Source organism: Lytechinus variegatus, chromosome 1, assembly GCF_018143015.1.
Source record: "Lytechinus variegatus isolate NC3 chromosome 1, Lvar_3.0, whole genome shotgun sequence".
Taxonomy (NCBI): domain Eukaryota; kingdom Metazoa; phylum Echinodermata; class Echinoidea; order Temnopleuroida; family Toxopneustidae; genus Lytechinus; species Lytechinus variegatus.
In genome coordinates this window covers 70,782,980-70,802,993 of record NC_054740.1, presented here as the reverse complement: position 1 = coordinate 70,802,993, position 20,014 = coordinate 70,782,980, and the positions used below count along the sequence as shown (strand labels likewise).

The window sequence follows — 20,014 nt, the reverse complement described above, 5'->3', positions numbered from 1 at the left end:
TGTACATCCGACCACCTATACGTGGAACCTTACAGAAATGATTTGTCTCTTGTTTTCTAGTTAATTTGAAAGGTTTTAATGCTCTCAAGTTATTACGGCTTGATCTGAGTCTTTTTTTTTTCATGAAGACTTGTCATGATAACAAATTCCAGAACAAATTAACTATATCAGGCAATCAGATTGAATGATTTTAGTATGTTATGACAAATTTGCTATCATAACAAGTTTTATGAAACGGGGCCCATTTAATTGTGTGAAGTAAATATGGGAGCAATAGGGGTGGGTTGTACAATAAAGGTTGATTATTTTATGATTGATGATTCTGTCTCACCTGAAGAAACTTGTTGGAATAATGTTGATAAAAGCCACTACGGCTAGTGCAAACAGTGCAATCAAAGAAATATTGGGCTTGTCCACTTCTATTTGACAACCAGGGGCATTTTCTGAATTAACTTTGACAAATGAAACCAGCTTGCTTGATGGAAAGTGAATGGCAGAGGAAACCTCTCATGACTTTTTTCTTAATTGTGTTATTTTGTCAAATTTGAATACATGTAGATTGTTATTATATGTATATTTGTATGATTCTCTTAAGTTATTGATACACTCACCCATGTATTCATGTGTTCAAGTCTATAAGCTTCTTTACTTGGCCATTTTTTCCTTTCTTTTTAACCTTTTCATGTTCTCTCTTCTCTTTCCCTTTCCTCCCTTTATTCTCTTCATCTTGTCTCTACTCCTTTCTATTCGTTTACCTTCTTTATGTATAGTTTAATGTTTATGATTATTTGTCCATCCTGTACTGTTTTGCCGTTCTTGTATTTATTATGAATCAAATTGTGTGATTTATATGTATATTGTGTTTATTCCTAGAGTCAACAATTATAATGAATAAATAGATACTTTGACAAAAGACCTTTACTCTTCAGGGTTAAATCTTGTTTTGATTAATTGTCATGTCAGATACCAGTAAATCAAATAAGTAATATGATTACTTTGAAATGTGAATGAATGCGTCATTAGAAATTGCTATAGTCGCAATTAATTTCTTACTTTGTCGTTTTTTGAAGCCTTTTTTTACTTTTGGTAAATCCCCTTATAAGTGAAGTGAAAGTCTTTTTCTAGATGATGTTGATATGTATAATAATAATATAGGGTATTTATATTGCGCACATATCCACCTTGTTAGGTGCTCAAGGTACTCCTATATTACCCACATATTATGCACAATAACAGGCATGATGTGAAGGATCTGCAATATGTATACATTGATATTGGATGAATTCTTCAAATACATGAAAAAAAAAATTATTTGGTGCCTGATCAAAATAAAAATGTCACTATTTATTTTTTATCAATTCAAAACCTATTCTATAAGCATGGAATGGTCTAATAATTTCAGGATGTAATCTTGTGTTGTTATCAGGTATACATCTACATGATAGGATTACAAGTCTGCACTATCTGGTGACAAGTTCAGTTCCGTTATTAAAGTAGGAATTTTTCACATCTAGTAATTAGTATACACAATGACAGCATTGAATTCAAAGATTAAATTGATATAATCCGCTTTATTGAATCACTTTCTTCCTTTGATTTTGCTGAAGTCATGACAGTTGACACATGAATACATCATTTATATGTATACAGTGGTGGCCAAAAATATCTGATCATGTGGAATACTTAAGAAATTTTAGTTCTCAGTGGACCATTGAAAATTTGAATTGCCTTAAAAATGGTTTGAATATCTAAAGACAAATGCTTTACTATAGAAGTGGTTAAGTCAATAGACTAGTTCAGTGATGTATTTTAATTTTATGCATTCCTTTAAAAAAATGTTCTTGAAAACCTGCAAGCTTGCCAGACATAGCAACAAATAATGTATGCAAACTCTATACCAAGCACTGGCAGGCTCATTAACTCATTGAGTGCTTCGTGCACACTACGTATCCTACTATAACATGCCACACTCGTGCTCGCACGCCTACTATTGACTGCTTTGTGCTTGCATTGTTTCCTACCCTCGCCTGCTTCGTGCATGACTGCGCACATTCGGAATTACAATCATTGTTACGCCGTTTTGCATTGTATTGCGCATCGCATACACGCCGTAATTAGCACTATTGTGTGCAGTGCGAACTCTGCTTTCTGACAGATCAACTTACTTACGCGGTTTACATTCGACTTTTTCGAGTATTTCTACATTTTTTACAAGATATGGCTCCGCCTCTGAGTGGGAAGAGATCTAGATTTTTTTATCTAGATCAAAACACTCCACGAAATGGTACTACTTGATACAACTCATATTTTAGCGGTAAAGATAATAACCAAACCATATAATGAGGACACCATTATAAGGGGTATGAAATTTCCTACAACTTTACTACATAATCGTTAGAGAGTTACAAGCAATTGTAATCATGACTATTGAAAGGAGTGAATACGACTCGCGATCCCAAAATCAATGTGGCACAGGGGGGTTTTGTGGCTGGCACAGGGGATTAGCATCAGATTAGCACTGTGGCGTTGGGTTAGTAGTGTGCGTGGCATGTTAAGAGTTAATACATAAAGCAGTTTAGTGGAATAGCTCATCACTAGGAGCTCTCAGAAGAAATGAGCACAACATTACCCTAAGAAAAAAAAGTCAAGCCAATTTTACAGATGGTGCCACACAATCACATACTTGAAATGATAGTTATGCAAAGAATCGTAGACGTGTAAATCTATGGGATGTACAAAGCCAACCCAGTTCATTATGAGCCTGTTAAAACTAGAGTTTTGTCACCAAGGCTCTTAAATTGGAAGTCTCTAAAAGGCCTTGCAACACAAGTAGGGCTCTTTCTTTGCACATGGCTAGGGTGAAGGAGCTCACAAGTGAGGAACATGATCAAATAAAGACCCTTTTTTATGCTGGCTGGAGTTGCCACCAAGGAATTAAAATGCAGTACACGTATTGTAAAGTACACTTTAGACTGACATGATACCTCCAATTCAAACCAAAACTGAAACGGGAGAGGTCGAAAACCAAAACTGTCCAATGGACAAGTGGCAAAACGATAGTAAAATTGCTTTATCTGACATTTGCTGTGCTCAAGAGCATCGATCTGCATGGATCTTTCAGGTAAGTTATGAAATGAAAATCATGTTTTGGAGGAAATAAATGTTAATGTATTCAGATTTCAGTGTCTAATTGGATAACCATCCTTTTAGATAGGAATTGTGTGACATCACTTGTAAAATTGACTTGTCTTTTAAGGAAATAGACCGCTCTCATCCTCTGGTATAGTATTCAACTGTATGCTCTTTTCTTCACAACACATACATGTAGTGATGAGCTATTCCATTAAACTTGCATATTATTATTAAATGGGCCTCACTTCTTGGGATCCAAGTTGTGCACATTGTTGCTATGTCTAGCAGACTTACAGGTGGTCAAGAACAACATTGTTTGAAAGGAATGCATAAGCATTACTGAACTGGTATATTGACTTAACTATGCTTATGATAAATATATAGTTTACAAAGCATAATGATTTTTGCGGCATTCAAACCATTTTATAGGAATTTTAATGGCAAAATGAATGAGAACAACTAAAATCTTTTATGTATACCAGGTAGAAATATTTTTTAACATTTTGCACCATTTGTTCTAACACAAAATAGATGTTGGCAAAATTTTAGAACGTTTTCTTTGAAGTCTCCCTCAATTTTGGTGATCAAAGTCATATTTGGGTATCAGCCAAGCAACACATTATTTGAAAATTTATACAGGCTTAGTAAGTGTAAAGAATGTGCACGACATATCGGGAGCACCCCCCCCCTGTCTTTGGGGGTAAAGCATAGTTTACCCTGTCACGAGTGCCACTGTTTTGATTGGAAATTGCCAATTGTCGGTGTTTGAATCACTTTACAATTTCCATTTCGAACTCTGGATTTATATAGCGCTTTTTTGCCTGAGGATACAAAGTTCTTGCTGTTCTTACCCAAGCTTTAACTCAAGCTACCATCATCAGAACTCAGTGCATGCAAGGAATTAATCCTGCCGAGTACTTATTCACCTATTGAGTGCAACAGTGTGGATAAATTTCTTGCTGAAGGAAAACACACCATAGCTAAGATTCGAACCCATGACCCTCTGTTTGAAAGGTCAAAACCACTAGACCATGACGTAGTGGATAATTCCATTTGAATACAGAAATATCACAAAACAAATCACGGCTTCTTTAGTGTTAAATCATTTTTTATTTACATATTTGGGTGTTTCATAGTCATAGATCATTTACATACTTTCTAAAAATAATACGATACAAAAGAGAATGGTATAAATTTGTGCACGTTAGGAAGAAATATCAGGTATCAGTGATTAAAATGTACAGAAATACCCAAAGTAGGTTTTATCTTCATCAGACATTTATCAGATTTTAAGCCTTGCAACTGGGATTCTATGAACTCACTCTGTCTGATACCAGTTGGACTAATATTCACATCGTCTAGACATTTTGAGCTCTGGTTTATTCCTATATTGCCTGGGCATTTTCAAAATAGTAGCAGGGGGTCCACGGTCCTCGGATTTTGGCCACTGAGTGCAGCAAAAATAACTATGCACCTCAGCAACATCGTAGTCTAATAAATTGTTCCTAAATGATGCAGTAAAAAAATTATGCTACTCTATACATGAAATTAGAACCTGGCTCTATACTTTGTTTTGAATACCTATATGTATATCTGAGTTTATTGAATTTCCTATGGAATTGGTGGCAATACTTTCCGGATACCAAACAATATAAAATAAGGCAAGCCATTTCAATAAGATTGACTGGATTTGTGCAAAAAATCATATTTTTGAGCAATTTTGGGTCTGACACACACACAAAGTGTTGTGTAACTTCAGAAGTGCATACATGGGCATCGCTATTTCAGTTTCAAATGTTGCACCAAAGGTCCCAGGGAGGGCTTTCCAAGATACAGATTTAATTGTGCAAAATGGTGAGGGGTCAGGAATCTTGTCAATGGGTTGGAAGGTAGTGGACAGGGGCAAAGTGAAAAATAGACCAAACTGGTAAATGGTCCAATCGGTATTTTTGCCAAGGGTCATAAAAGGTTTCAAAAAGTTTCTAACAGATTGCAAGAAAGTCTTTTTGACAGTTTTCACGATTCCAACAGTTTTTCTTGTCACAGTGAAAATAATGTTGAACATGTTTCAAATTTCTTTGAAAATCAATTAAACAGTCGCTAGCACTAAACGGTTTGCACTAGTCTTCAGCTTTTGCAAACGGCCTTTGGAAATGTCAGTGAATTGCTATTTGATTCACCAATGCTAGCGACCACATGGCTCCTATATAAGATCAACCCACTAGAAATTCATCTCGAATGTTTGGGAATATATATTTGTCTGTTTCAATACAATTCTACTACCGTTTTGAATGTTGCGGAAACTCGTCGGATAAGTTGGTGAATCTAAACATGGCTACAGTCGAAGGCATATTTCCTCGGATTTTGGGATGGGACCAAGTGGGACTAGTTACCTCTAATACTTTAGTACTGAAATATTCAATGACAACTAAGACCAAAAAGTTGACCTAAATTTTTGACCCCCTATTACACCAGAATCGTCACGAGTCTTGGGGTACCCCAAGACAGCTTTCTATGCGTTTACATTGAATTATCGAAGCTGTCCGAGATAGGTTTGGCAGAGGGGAAAGCGCGCACTATGTTTGGATAATCGTTCCACGTGTAGTGCATCAAGCAAACCTGTCTCAGACATGTCTCTGGCAGGTTTGCGTTTACACCAAATCCAAAGCAGTCATGGGGCACCCCGAGACCGGTCTCGGAACACATCGCGAGTTGGTCCGAGATAGGTTTGCTCAGAAGAGGTCCCGGGTCGGCTTGTGCATTTACACCGGATTAGAAACCTGCCTGAGGCTGGTCAGGGCGCCCAGAGACTACTAAGGAAATCTGGTATAACAGAGGTCTTAAAACGATGAGTATAGTTACAAAATGAAGCCCATAATTACCCTCTCTATATTCCATACATGTACCACATTGAGCTACTGGATGAAATTCTTTTTTAAGAAATGCATGTATTACTAAGTGTATATCTGAATTCATAATAAACATAGAGTAAATAGTTGTGGAGTAAAATAAATATTGATTTGGGATCCTTTCATGTCTGCTACCTATTACGTCTAGCAAGAATTAGTCTGTGACTCAAGTGGGTAGGAGACAAATGACAATTGAGCTGGTTGGTGAATAAAACAAATATGTAGAACAATTGGCTCTACTACAAACCAGTTGATTTTCTATCAATTTGGTGCAATCTTAAGCCACTGCGGTGTTGAAAGGACTGAGTTGGACCAAATATTAGACTAAGTAACAATGTAGCATAAGTAGTATCTCCCATCAATGACAAGACATGGTAATTCAGATCTTTGTCTATGTAAGTCACCAAATGATATTCATTTTCATGTAGTGTAATTCCAATACACGTCATTGAGAATCTGACCAGTTCTGCCATCTTTGCTAAATCTAGAATTTCCTGGGATATTATATGACAGTCTCATGACGGAGGTAGTCTGTGTATGACAAGGTAGATCAATGTTTCTTAGTCGCTGGCTATGAACGTTTCATCAATTAAAAATAGTTTACATGTAATATCGCCTTCACCACATAGATTCCATTATGAGTTTCAGCAATGGCTGTCCTTCTATAATACCGGTCACATGATCGTGTTCGTCACTTGACAAAAGCATGTTAGTGTCAACAGTTGTGCTGCCATTCATAATGATTCTCTTACTAAAAATGTCATTCACTGCTGACATAAGCTTTTATGAATAGCATGAATAGCACCTGCATTTTCCTGAACGTGTGAGCACCGGCACTGAGAGATTCCTCAGCATGACATGACTGAAGTGATGCGACAACAGCTGAGCGAACAAGTTTTAGTCCCACGATATGAGGTCCTGGACTACAGCTTCTTTCACTGGGCTATCTTTCTCCGGTGTGAAGAGGGATGGCGCCTGACCCAATCCAAGCCCCAACGAACTCTGTTTACAATAGAAGTCGAGAAGAATCGAATCATGATTTAATTTCATAGCAACTTGCAGATATTTGCAGGCAGAGTGAGAGACCCACAAACTTCGGGCAAAGTGTCAACTTGAGTTTCACAGTTTTGTCTAGTGACACATCTCGTATTGGATGAGCTTCTGAGTATAATCAACTACAAACATTATTCTAATTTTACCGTTTCTCATTTTGAAGAAACATTTGGTATTCAGGGTGACAATTTTTTTTTTTCAGCTTTGAAGTATTATATTCCTTGATGTAAATCAAGTTATAAAAACCAAACTATTTTGAGCTCGTTTGAAGATTATGACACAGAATACTTTATTTCAAAGAAAAGAGGCAAACTCCTAGTACACTTCAAAAGAAAATATTAGATCCCTGTATGTGGAATATAATGCCTGAAACGGCCAGAAATGGTATAAGACATCTTTGGTCTAACCTTTCTTGTCCTTCTCCTGAGTGGACTGCATAGGTTGGTTACGGGAGCTTCCATCATACCGGCCCTCTTCTGAAGAGCTGGACTGCAATGATTGGATCCAGGACTGGACATAATGGTCATCTTCCTTAGGGCTGGACTACACATAGTGGATGCAGGACTGGCCATTGCACTGGACCTCTTTAACAAGGCTGGACTGCGTGTGATGTGTGCTGGGCTGGCCATTGCACCGGTCTTCTTTAACAAGCCTGGACTGCGTGTGGCTAGTGCTGGACTAGCCATGATATTGGTCATGGTCTGAAGAGCTTGACGGCTTAATCCATCTGGAATGGTCATAAATTGATTGAAGAAATGGTTGTATCATTATACAAAGCTAGTTTATAAGGATCAGCTTACTATACCCCTTGATGGTGAAGAGCAATTACATATACCATAATTTCTTTATTCAATTTTTAGTCTTGCCAGTCCTATGGGGCATTACACCCCCCCTTCGATCTCAGCAGCAGATCGCAAAAAATCTTCACTAACATGTTACAAACAGTAAATGTAAGTCTGCAGATATCAACTACTTATGAGTAGCGTTTTACAATGAGTTATGGCAAGTGTGACTTAGAGTCGTGCTTAAATGCCAATGAACAGAGTTATAAATTCAACACATAATCTGATTTATGGATACAGGGTAGTGCGCGTCCTGTGCCTATGATCTGACCAACGCACTGATCTATTACATACCGTATGCTACTGAAATTTAAGTGCGACTCGAAGTGACACTTTAAAGCTTTATTGATCACCCCCAGATATCATATGAAATAGATGTAACAAAGTAAAATAAAGAGGGACCAACAACTACAAACCTTCACGCAGTTCCTTGGTCTTGGCAGGTGTGGCCTTTCTGGCTGGACTCTCAACTTTGAAGAATCCCCCTTGGAAGACAATCTTCTCTGACTCTGCCTTTCGTGTCGTTTTGGCCTGCATGGCTGCTTTGGCGGCTAGTAGTCTCTCCCTGGCAGCGGTACGCTTGGCGGCAGCATCACCTCCAACTGGCTTCTTGCTGACTGGCTTCTTCTTCTGTAAACAGGGTGATGATAGAAAATGGATAGGGTATACTCCTTCAGAAAGATCTGGCCATTTCATTTAAAGATACCATGCAAAGGGGTACCAGCTACATAAGGATGTACTTCTATTGGTTGATCTTATCATTAAAAACATTTAATAATTTGTTGATATTATAGAAAAGTTGTGTCAGCGATACAATATTGGTAGTACTTGCAAAGATAACATAACTTTTACAATTTTAAGATAATTAGTGAGCTTATTATTTTACCAAGATAAAGACAAAAGATATTAGGAAAAAATTGCAATTTTCAGAACACCATGGGAGAAGAACATGAATATTCCATGTGCTGTGAGTGGTTTTTAGAAGTCAAAAAGTGATATCTCTTACCTTCATCACCTTAGGTTTGGCCACCTGTTTCTCCTCTCTCTCCCAATTATTTTCTTTTAACTTCTCAAGTTCTTTGAATAACGCATCCACATCCTCCACCTGAAGAAAAGAAAATCATCATTTAAACAATCATTTGTCATTGTATTTGATCCAAATAAACTAAGTCTAAACATCCATTTATAACATCTTTACATCTGTCCCAGGAGCTGACCCCATGCATTACATATTTGTAATTTTAAATACAGGTCTTTACAAATTTCAACTTTTATTGTGTCCTGGAGTATTGTTGATTCACCCCCCCCCCCCCCCCCGGCCATTTTAGGGTTTAACAGCCATAATTCTTCTTCACTGTCTATGGAATGACTTCTTGGAGCTGTTTAAGTTTTGATTTAAATCTATCCAGGGAAGGGGTATTAACAATTGAAAAAGGGAGGTTCGTCCAGTCCCTATGACGTTCAAGATGAAAGAATCCTGAAAACCCCAAGCCTAGTGGCGAATATGACAGAATATCTGGTTATTCCCCCTTGTAGATGTTTTCTCATTTTTCTCCTTTCATTCATCCCATTCCAATAAAAGGACTGGATTTCCCTTTGAAGCATGAGAATGTTACTGACCTGGAAGTAAATCATTTCCCAGAATCCTTCTAGGTCAGAGCAATGGGTGACCTTCTCGCCAAGTCCAAATTCACAGTTCTTGATAAGGCCAAGGAACTGTTTGAAGCGCTGGTCTATCAGCAGTTTTGCCTTGCCGATGGCACTGCGTACCTCACCACACACTGAACAGAGATATAAGAGACATGAAGGAATGTCAATATAACTAGAGATTATTTCAAAATAGCAAAGGCATTTGCATCCTCCTAATCCTAACCCCACTACATCCCCTCAGAAAATGGAACAATTAACTCCAGACAAGAGGCTGTGTATTCATACAGTCACCAGCAGTGTTTTCATCAATATTTGTTGTCTTACAAGTTGTCAGATCTGACAAATTGTGATTAGCTGAAAATCACAGGTGCCTCAATAACTGACAGTAACTGTCAGATCGCTTTGTGAACCCTCCCCAGAGGACAGTATCATATTTTTTTCCTCCATGATATAACAAGGACAACACAACCTTCTCCTGTGTTTTCAGTTTTCCTGCATATTGTTTTATTCTTCTTGCAATTTTTCTTGCAAAGTCACCCCCCCCCCTTCTGGTTGTGCTGCCCTGGAGTCCACCTAACTGACAAAGCAACCTATAGTTTGATTTGAAGATTTACCTTCTTCTGATAAGTCACTATCAGACAAGATGTTCTCCCAGACACTGCATCGGTCAAGAAGTCTTGTGGTCTCGGATGATACCAAACTCTTGAAGTAGGGTACATCTTTCTCAGAGGGTGAGGTAGCTGTATTCTCAGGTTTACTGGCAATTGTACGTAAAGATGAAATCAAGTTTACACTAGACCTATTCGCAATTGCGTTCTCTGCATGAGCAGTATGAGATCATTCAAGATAAACCATCAAGGTGGTTTTCAAATTCATTGACATAAGCATTTGTGATTTGATGAATACATATAGAAAGGTAACTATTTCTTGGACAAATCTCTTGGGATAAGAAATTATACTTTGGATAGGTGAACAGATGTCTTGTATAATCTAGACCAAGAACTTGCTTTGAATAAGGTAACTATTCAACTTATAGAAGGCAGACTTATTTAGAGTTGATTGTATTTCTTTCAAAATATTCTGTTAATCACATTCACTGAAGAATAGCATAATCATTGGTATCTGACAGTCAATCTGCCAATCTGCTAAAATGACAGTCAATCTGCCAAACGTGGACAATACACCAAATGATTTGGAAAGTTGATCACTGACATACTATCCTAGTTTTGATGACTGACATGCTATTCTAGTCTTATCTCTGCCATCTCTTTCTTTCTTAGAATATGAATACCAAAGGATGCTATGTCAGTAAAGCTTACCCAACATCTTCATTGAAAGTGTTAGTGCTCATCCTAAGGACAAACGGGGAAAGGTAATTTTGTAGAAAAATTGATCATGAGCTAAAGGCAGACTGGCTTTAGGTTGTATTTTGAAATAGCTGTTTGACTCAGTTCTCATATTTGGGATTCAGCCCAGATATCACTGGAGTCAGCTCAGGGTATAAAATGTTGGTTAACAGACCGTTTGGCAGCCAGTATTTCAAAAGGGTTATCAACAAAAGGACACTGTTCTTCCGATATCAAATAAATTTTCACCTCTCTTCTGGTGCTATTGACATAGGCTCTACAGACATGATCTCTTCTTGGTCAACAGTTTCAACTTTCACTGAGTCTCCCATTTCCATGGCAACCTCTTCCTGAGGCAGTGGTATCCTGAATGAATGAACAAAAAATTGATGAAGATGCAATTAAAAAAATCTGGTGTCATTTACGAAAGAAATACATTGCAGAATGGTAAGATTAAAAAGGAAGAAAAAAACATTTAAGAAAAGATATATTACATGTTGTGGCATGAGTTTTTCACATTGACAAGCATTACAATACAACTAGAGTTGATGGTGTCATTCACTCACTATTTCTTTTGTACATGTAGTTTATTATATCTGGGGATAACTCATGACAATAAAGAAGCTCTCCATTGAATAATATAAAGTTGCAGTAATGAGAATTTCAAATATTTCGGGTGAAGTTAAGCCATGTTTTACATCTGAGGCACAAACAGTGATGTTTTGATTTTTCTCTAAAAAGGGCTCTAGTAAATGATACTAACTAGTGAGTAAATATTGAAAAAAAAACTATAAATATTATATCCTGAAATTTCCTAACCTCTCATTTTTCTCAATCGCTTGCATTTCTGTCACTGGTCTCTTGCTTTCCTCAAGGTTTACAGGGTCACATGACTTTATTTCCATGGCAACATCTTCCTCCTCTGTGATGTTAGGTTGAGGGGGAATAAGCTCTCGTCCTGGGGTCTGTTCTAGTTTACTCAGCGGCCTCAGTGAGTATGGTGTTGAGCATCTGCGCTGAGATGGGGTGAGCTTCGTGTTTGACTTCACAGAAGGAAAGAGGAAAATGGACGCACTGGCAGGGCTGATCGGCGTGAAGGGGAGTTCTGGTACATCCATACGGAAAGTGAATCCACCCGTTTACCAAATGTGTCAGTAAGCAGGGATGGCCCGCTCTTGGTTACTGTAAAAGTGGCTTCATCTGAAAGATAAATGGATCGATTTGATGACTAGGTAAAGATTATACTCAGTATTGGTAAATAATTATTGTACATCAGTAGAAGAATTCCCCATCCTGCATACTTGCAAATAAGCCTAGTATGAGAAAAAAGAATCACCAGTGTGACATATGAAGAAAGGGCCAAATACCATCAAATTGCCATCTTCTTTAAAAAACCATGTCAATCCCAATAACAAGTTGATTTAAACAACTAGGAGAAAATAAGAATAGCATAAAACTGAATTTTGGTACCCCCCCCCCATCTCAGAAATCAAGGTAGTAAAAATGTCAAATATGCCTTACTAATTTCAATAAAACTTTAGGCAATTTTGAAAATGGCAATTCTGAATCTCCATTTCTTATCGATTTTTTGCGCCAACGGTACAATGGTACATGTATTTGGTGTTGGCTTCCCTCAAGGAACTCACCTATCTGTGCAGGTTCTACATCAACCTCTGCAGAAGTGTCCTCAACAATTGTATTCTCCTTCTCCTCCTTCAGTGGAGCCACTTTCTCGACCACTGGAGCTGCTTTCTTGGCTGCTGAAGTTGCTTTCTTTACTGCTGGAGCAGTTTTCTTGCCAACTGGAGCAGTCTTCTCCTGCACCTTGGCCCCTCTGGTAGAGCGACCGTTCTGGGGAGGAGCTGGTTTAGATGCCAAACGAGCAGAGTGCCTGGTGGATGGGGCACGCTCAGAAGTGACTGATCTCGTGCCTGGCATCTTGGATGGGGCTGGGGCTTTGGTCGTTGGAGGGGGAGGCCCTCTCCTACTTCTGGTATATGGGGCAGGATCCTGAATAACATTTGAAGGAAAAATGAGCAGGGGTTGGCAAATTGGTTAAAGCATATTATTTTGAGTCAGATCCTCCCTATAGTACATGTTGCTATTCCAATTCAGTACTCAATTATATGAGTGTGTCTGACGTGGAGGATATTTAAATTTTAAAGAGTCTTTTAGATCAATCTTTAAAGTATAGTGCTAGACGATGATCTCAAGAAACCATTTCTTACAAAAGCCAGGTGCTTTATCTGTTGCATTTATTTGTACAAATGGTGATCTTTCCATGAACATGCGCAGTCGTCATTACTGATTCAGTGAAATGGGAAGTTTCACAGAAATTATACAGTCCCAATATCCATCCCTGTTGGTACAAACAGAAACCTCATCAAAATGAGAAAAGATGGCAGAAAATATCATACCTGGTACTAAGTTAGAACTACCTATCATAAAAAAAGTATTCATTACTTACAGGTTTCTTGACAGGTGCACTCCTTGTTGATGACCTTGTAGTCCGTTGAGGAACCGGTGATTGTTTGCTGATAGGTTTCTACAGTGGAAGAAGGTTAGATAAGTCATAGACATTCATTGGCATAAATCTGTGACATCATTCAAGTGAGGGTGGGGGGATGAAGCAATAGATAATTCCCCACCCCCCAACCGAACAAAGGTTCACCGCTTTGATTAATGCCAGTTGTAAAGGATAATGTGGAATTTTACGATATGTACAAATTATCAAAAATTCTTGAAAGTTCACCCTGATGAGCTGATTCAAATTCAAGTAGACAAATTAAAGGGGAAGTTCACCCTGAAGAAAAATTTGTTGTAAAAATAGCAGAAAAAATAGTAAAAAATATTGGTGAAGGTTTGAGGAAAATCCAAAGAGTAAGAAAGTTATTAGAGTTCAAAGTTTTGGATTTGTGACGTCATAAACGAGCAGCTGCCCCATGTGTTATGTAATATAAAATGCATGAATTTCAAATTTTTTATGGTTCCTGATAACTTAATTTCGTTTCCTATTCATGATCGGGTGTGAAATGATTTGTCTATTGATATACAAAAGGTAGAGTGAAAACCATTCTAAATTTTCTGAGAAAATGACATCTCATCGATTTTTTTACCATTCGCTATGTAGGAATGCTGCTCACATATGACGTCACAAATCAAATGATTGAAATTCTAATAAGTTTTTAATTGTGTGACGATTTTATCTCAAACCTTCGGCAATATTTTTTATTATTTTTTCTGCTATTTTTACAATAAACTTTTTCTCAGGGTGAACTTCCCCTTTAAAGAAAAGGTTTGGTGGAAATATGTCAAAGATTAACAGAGATGTGACTGAGGCTTTTTTTTTATTTTGTGAGGTAGCAGACGGGCATCTCCTTCCTTATGTTGGGATATGAATTCCAAAAATGTCTTTAAACAGTTTTTTTATTTGTGCAGTAAATATCATCTGACACATCATTTCATTACCCATTTTTAATATATATTCATTCATGTTCCATTAAAAAATGGAATCTATAGAATTTATATATTCCATGGTATATGTGGGGGAGCTGCTTGCAAATGACCTGACATCATGACCATACAGATGAATTACCCTGCATCAAATCTCTTGGGACCACAAATACCTATTAGATCACAAAATCTATGAATGTGAAACACATTTTTTCCTCAACATTATACTCTTTTATTAAAAGCATACACTTTCATACATCCTTGTAATGAATTGGAATGGTGATATGCACTTGAGGGATTCACCACAAATTTAAAATTGGACTTTACTACTTACTGTTGCTGGCTTTGACTTTGATTTGGTAGATGACGGGTACAGATTGGAAGCATCTTGGTGCGCAACATTCTTGGACACCCGAAATACCTTTGAAAAATTATTAATCAGATTCATTAATTTGCATTCTAGTAATTAAATTGCCAAATACTTAGAAATGAGAACAAATTAGCTCCACAATTTTATTACATTCATTTTACATCATAATTATGAACAACTCTACTTGATTATGTGTGTACAATTTTCAACTTGACGAAGGGCCATACCTCCCCAGCCCCAAACATTCACATCTACTCTAAAAAACGATAACAACAACATAAGTGCCAACTTTTCAAAGTGAAAAGTATTCCTGAAACAAAGAAAAAAATATCTTATTCTGGGCAATTACACATTAAAGGTATAGGAATCTGATTTTTGCTCAATTCTGCTACTTTGAATGAAGAAAAAACAAAATCTTTCAGATGTGTAATAATAACAGTCAAACCATAGTTCTCTGCAAGTTTTATTAATACCTGAGGTTTGGCTTTACTAGCCATCTGCTTTTTCTTCATCTCTTTTTCCTCTTTCCATTTCATCAGTTTTTCTCTCCTAGTCATCCCAGCAGGAGGTACGACTGTCTTTCCAACAGGAGCTGGAGCGTGTTTTGAATGGTCTGAAGATGATTTATTGTGCGCTCCATTACCTATAGGTAAAAATATTTCATATCATGAAAAACAAAAGAAATAGTGAGTGAATGTCATCAGTCACTTCACTTGCATACCAACCAGGGGCCCGTTGCATAAAACGTTTTACCTGAGAAAACTCACGTTGTTTTTACCAGAGTTTTTGCCCTGTGTTAAAGTCAATGGCAAAAATCAGACTAACCTTAGTTTTCAGTTTTTACCAGAGTTTTCCCAGGTAAAAAGTTTTATGCAACAGGCCCCAGGATGTGCAAATAACTGTTTGTGATATTAAGCAAAATCTTAAAATGTCATAACTTTCTTCTTTTTTTAATTAAATTTTCAGTGTTGCTTGTTGGATTTTTTTCTTACTATTAAAATCAACTTTTTGTTGGTGTGAACTCATCCATTAAGAACAAATCACAGAACAAATAGTTTTAAGAAATAAACATTCTATCAATTTTTTCCCAAAAATATATAAATTCAACATGAAGTAAAAAAAAATAAAAAAAATTTCAAAAGAACTATTTCCCTCATAAAAAATAATCCACAGAATCATAGAACTTGTTTGAGCGAATAACACTGACCAAAAAAAAGAGAGATACTATGAGATAATATTTCTCAACTTAACATTCATTCATGAGTATAAACTTTCACTCCTTATGGCCTGTACATGAGAGTGTAAACTTTCAACAACTCTACGGGATAAAGGAATCCAAAACAATTTTTGATTAACCTTTTTTGGCTTTTGGAGGAGCAGCCACCGGAGGTGGCATGGCCATCTTTACTCCATCATCCTCCTTGACTGGAGAGAAGGCCAAATCTTCCATGCTTCCCATTGCTCTATTCTTCTCCATGAAGCTCATCCCTCTGATATTCCTCTGGTCAATCGAGCGTCTGTGGAGCCGGGCAAACTTGGCATCCACAGTGGAGCCCCTCTTCTTGAAGTAATCTGCTCTGTCCATCGTTCAAATTAGACCTACATGTATAAGGTATTCATCAAAATATTACCGTTAAAATAAAAAGAAGTAATATAACTGAGAAAACTATAGTGAAGATGAAGTCTGCTGTAGGACATGTTCCCAAAATCCACGAACAACGGACAAACCATGAAAAATCCACTTTTTCAGACCCTTTATTTTACTGTGATGTTAAGAAATAGCAATAAAAAGCATTTTGGATGAAAAATGTGGTCATTTAGGTGAGAATATTTCACAGGCTTTTCTAGATTTTGTCCACATCATCAGATGACTTTGTATGGTATAAAAAAAAAGGTGTAGACACTGTAGACTGAAAAATGTCATAAAATGATAAATATGACGATCGGACTTCTTGCTTATCAGCAGACTTCCTCTTAACCTTTTCATTATCTTTGCCATAATTTTTTACTTATGCAGTCAAAATTCATTTTCAAATTTATCTGTTTATTTGCTTGAATTGTTCTGTTGTTGTTTCTTTTTAATATGTTCTCTTTTAGGTTTGAATATTCCTTCTTTAAGCAAAAACAAAAAATGTTCAACCGAAGGTATGGGAGAGCATTTATTTTTTTTTTAAATCCTTTGTGTGCTACATGTACAAAGTTCATGGTGCCTTTGAACAGTTGCATACAGATGGGCGGTGGCTCGGGTGCTCCCCCCCCCTAATAAAAAAAAAGTGGAAAGGAAATAAAAGAAAAGATAGAAAGTGAAATATGATTTATTTTCTGAATATTATGTCAAAATCTATCACAAAATATTATATTTTAATAAAAAAAGTGGAAATTTTTGCTTGCTCACAACAAACCCTTGAAAATGGGATTCATTTTTTTAAAGGTACAATAACATAATTCATTTCATATAATGAAAAGGATTTTAATAATTACAAGTTCTCTCAATTAAAGATCAAGTCCATCCCAGAAAAAATGATTTGAATCAATAGAGAAAAATCAGACAAGCATAATGCTGAAAATTTCATCAAAATCGGATGTAAAATAAGTAATGACATTTCAAAGCTTCACTTATTTTTAACAAAATAGTTATATGAACGAGCCAGTTACATCCAAATGAGAGAGTCGATGATGTCACTCACTCACTATTTCTTTTGTTTTTTTATTGTTTGAATTATACAATATTTCAATTTTAAAGAATTTAACGTTTAGGACTTCCTTGCCTGAAGCACAAAATGTTAAAATAATGGAAGTCCACATGTTCAGGGAGGAATGAAACTTCATTTCACATGACAATGACGAGAAAATAAAAATATTTCATATAATAAAATACAAAATAAATAGTGAGTGAGTGATGTCATCAGTTCCTCCTTTGCATACCGATCGACTGTTTTGTGAACTGAAGCAAAACTTTAAAATGCCATAACTTTCTTATTTTACTTCCGATTTTGATGAAATTTTCAGTGTTATAAATGCTTGTTGAATTTTTCTCTTTTTATTCAAATCAAGTTTTTGTTGGGGTGGACTTGTCCTTTAATGATGCAAATCTTCTTGCTTGGGCTGACAAAAAGTCTTCTTTTCTAGCAGACCTGCCAACCTCCGGAATGAAAAACTGTATTCTGTGATAAAAAAAACTGTATTAAAAAAAAAAAGTGCATATCATAATAATATGCGCGGCGCTCAAGCTGCAAGCAAGCTAAAATGCGCAATGCTCTTGCAGATGAATAAACAACATTAAAACATACATGTGTATATCTCACCCTGGTTTTAACAAAATGATTAAATAAAAAAGTTACCTGAAATTACATTGATCTAATAACCATAATTGTGTATGTTTAATGAAATACAGACATACGTGTAGAGGGATGATTTTTGGGTCAATCCATGTCAAATCAACTAATGCTTGTCACCAGACCCCCTTCGATTTTCTTTAAACTCACACCAAATTTTCCCCCAGTGTCTGACGGAAAAATCTGAAATATTTTGCCCCAAGGTCAAACGGTTGCTAAGATACGGCCATCCTTAGCAACCAATGCATGGCCAAACAACCATTGTCTGAAAATTGGTTGATTTGACGTGGATTGACCCTTTTTATAAATTACGATTTTGTATTTTTTTTTTTTACAAAACACGTATTTTTAAAGAAAAAACGTGCTGCCGTATTTTGGTTGCAAAAACATACTAAATACGCCTAAACAGTACTGGTTGGCAGGTCTGTTCTAGGCGCTTACTACTGGTGTTTCTAAGAGCACTGTGTTCTGTTTATGGTTTGTACTTGGGATTAAAATAAAAGTTGAAGAAAAAAAATGTGGCAGGGGAAAATGACACAGCTAATGCAACTACATGTATAATAAAAAAATCAAAACTAGTGTGCAGCTCCAATTGACTTAACCACAATTGTGAATCATCTATTATACAGGTAGGTTTTGAGTAGTGTTTTGAACCGATTCACAGACTTGGCATTATGAATGTAAGATGGTAGCTTATTCCAAAAGGAAGGGGCAATTGAAGAAAAAGTGTGGTCACCATACTTTGTAAAGGTTCGAGGTCAAGGAGTTAAATACAACTGCATCGTAGACGATGAACGAAGAGGTCTTGAGGAGGTACTAAAGCGTAAATAAATGAGATCTGTAAGATATTTTGGGGATTGGCCATTGACAATTTTGTAGGTGAGAAGGAGAACTTTGAAAGAGTTACGGTGAAGAATGGGGAGCCAATGAAGAGAACACAGAATTGCAGTTATGTGCTCGGATTTCTTACTAAGACTAATCTAGCAGCAGAGTTTTTAACCTGTTGAATTGGAACAAGGTATGTACAGGGTGCTACATAAGCACCTGCCCGATTGCACGGGGCAAGTAAAAGTTAAAGTTGGGTAAGTGTTTTGAAGTAAAGACCAAAACTACTTGCCCGAATGGAGCAAGCGAAATTCTCACAGTAGAATTACCAAAATTAGGGTCGATATGATATACCGACCCTTAATTTCGTCATGGCGGACAAGATTACTTTGTAAAAAAAAAATGCAAGAACAGGGTTCATCAGTTCATGTCAAAAGAGAGAAATAAATTGTCAATCGTTTCTTAAACCGAAATACTTTTTTTTTTTAAGAGGTAAAACTTTTTTTTCAAGGATTTTTTTCAGGCAAGTATATTCAAACTATTCAAAAATTTACTTGCCCGCCATGGCAAGTGAATCTAAAAATGTATGTAGCAGTAGCACCCTGGTATGTATGAGGTAGGTTGGAAACTATTGAGTTATCTAGGTGACAGAAAACAAATGCATGTGTTAAGTTGGCAGTTGTGGTGTGGGTCAGTCAAGTAATTTCCTATTTTAAAAATTTATGAAGGAAAATTCAAAGGTAAAATAAGTTATAAATGAAAGAACAAAATAACAAGTAAATAAATAAATTTGTAAATGAAATTAGATAGCATAATTTGAAAATCATGGCAAACATAATGAAAAATAAGAGGTAATCTGCTGATTACTATTAGCAAGAAGTCTGATCATCAAAATTCAAATTTCTCATTTCTGCATGCCTCTTTTTTTTTGAACCCCCGACAAAAACGTCCAGTGAACAATTTTTTTTTAAATGGCATTTCAATGATAAGATTTCAGAGCATGAGAATCAACATATAGATAAATTAAAACAAAAAGAGCTAGACTAGAGCAAAAAACTTAAACTTTAAAAAAAAAGACAACTATCCAATTTTTTAAAAA

At 36.4% G+C, this 20,014-nt stretch overlaps 2 protein-coding genes across 2 annotated transcripts; both read right to left on the bottom strand.

Moving 5' to 3' along the window:
* Positions 1-4,729: 4,729 nt before the first annotated feature.
* On the bottom strand, positions 4,730-12,871 carry LOC121421744. The gene is made up of 9 exons (XM_041616541.1): positions 12,579-12,871; positions 11,752-12,132; positions 11,182-11,298; positions 10,201-10,343; positions 9,557-9,717; positions 8,943-9,041; positions 8,353-8,566; positions 7,502-7,821; positions 4,730-7,043 (listed from the first exon to the last, which is right to left on the bottom strand). The coding sequence occupies exons 2-9, from the start codon at positions 12,048-12,050 to the stop codon at positions 6,939-6,941; spliced, it is 1,458 nt and encodes a 485-aa protein (XP_041472475.1). The 5' UTR covers positions 12,051-12,132; positions 12,579-12,871; the 3' UTR covers positions 4,730-6,938.
* LOC121431761 (proteoglycan 4-like) lies at positions 12,205-16,340 on the bottom strand. The gene is made up of 6 exons (XM_041629462.1): positions 16,112-16,340; positions 15,229-15,398; positions 14,720-14,806; positions 13,400-13,477; positions 12,579-12,942; positions 12,205-12,245 (listed from the first exon to the last, which is right to left on the bottom strand). The coding sequence occupies exons 1-6, from the start codon at positions 16,338-16,340 to the stop codon at positions 12,205-12,207; spliced, it is 969 nt and encodes a 322-aa protein (XP_041485396.1).
* Between the last annotated feature and the right edge of the window lie 3,674 nt (positions 16,341-20,014).

What these genes read in the sequence shown, in the direction of transcription:
- LOC121421744 (XM_041616541.1), bottom strand. Translation starts at nt 12,050, where the DNA reads ATGGATGTACCAGAACTCCCCTTCACGCCGATCAGCCCTGCCAGTGCG. An exon ending in GCGATTGAGAAAAATGAGAG is followed by an intron (nt 11,299 to 11,751) that starts GTTAGGAAATTT and finishes TCATTCATTCAG; the next exon opens with GATACCACTGCCTCAGGAAG. An exon ending in GGGAAATGATTTACTTCCAG is followed by an intron (nt 9,042 to 9,556) that starts GTCAGTAACATT and finishes TCTTTTCTTCAG; the next exon opens with GTGGAGGATGTGGATGCGTT.
- LOC121431761 (XM_041629462.1), bottom strand. Translation starts at nt 16,340, where the DNA reads ATGGACAGAGCAGATTACTTCAAGAAGAGGGGCTCCACTGTGGATGCC. An exon ending in TCCTCCAAAAGCCAAAAAAG is followed by an intron (nt 15,399 to 16,111) that starts GTTAATCAAAAA and finishes TTTTACCTATAG; the next exon opens with GTAATGGAGCGCACAATAAA. An exon ending in CAAAGTCAAAGCCAGCAACA is followed by an intron (nt 13,478 to 14,719) that starts GTAAGTAGTAAA and finishes CTTCCACTGTAG; the next exon opens with AAACCTATCAGCAAACAATC.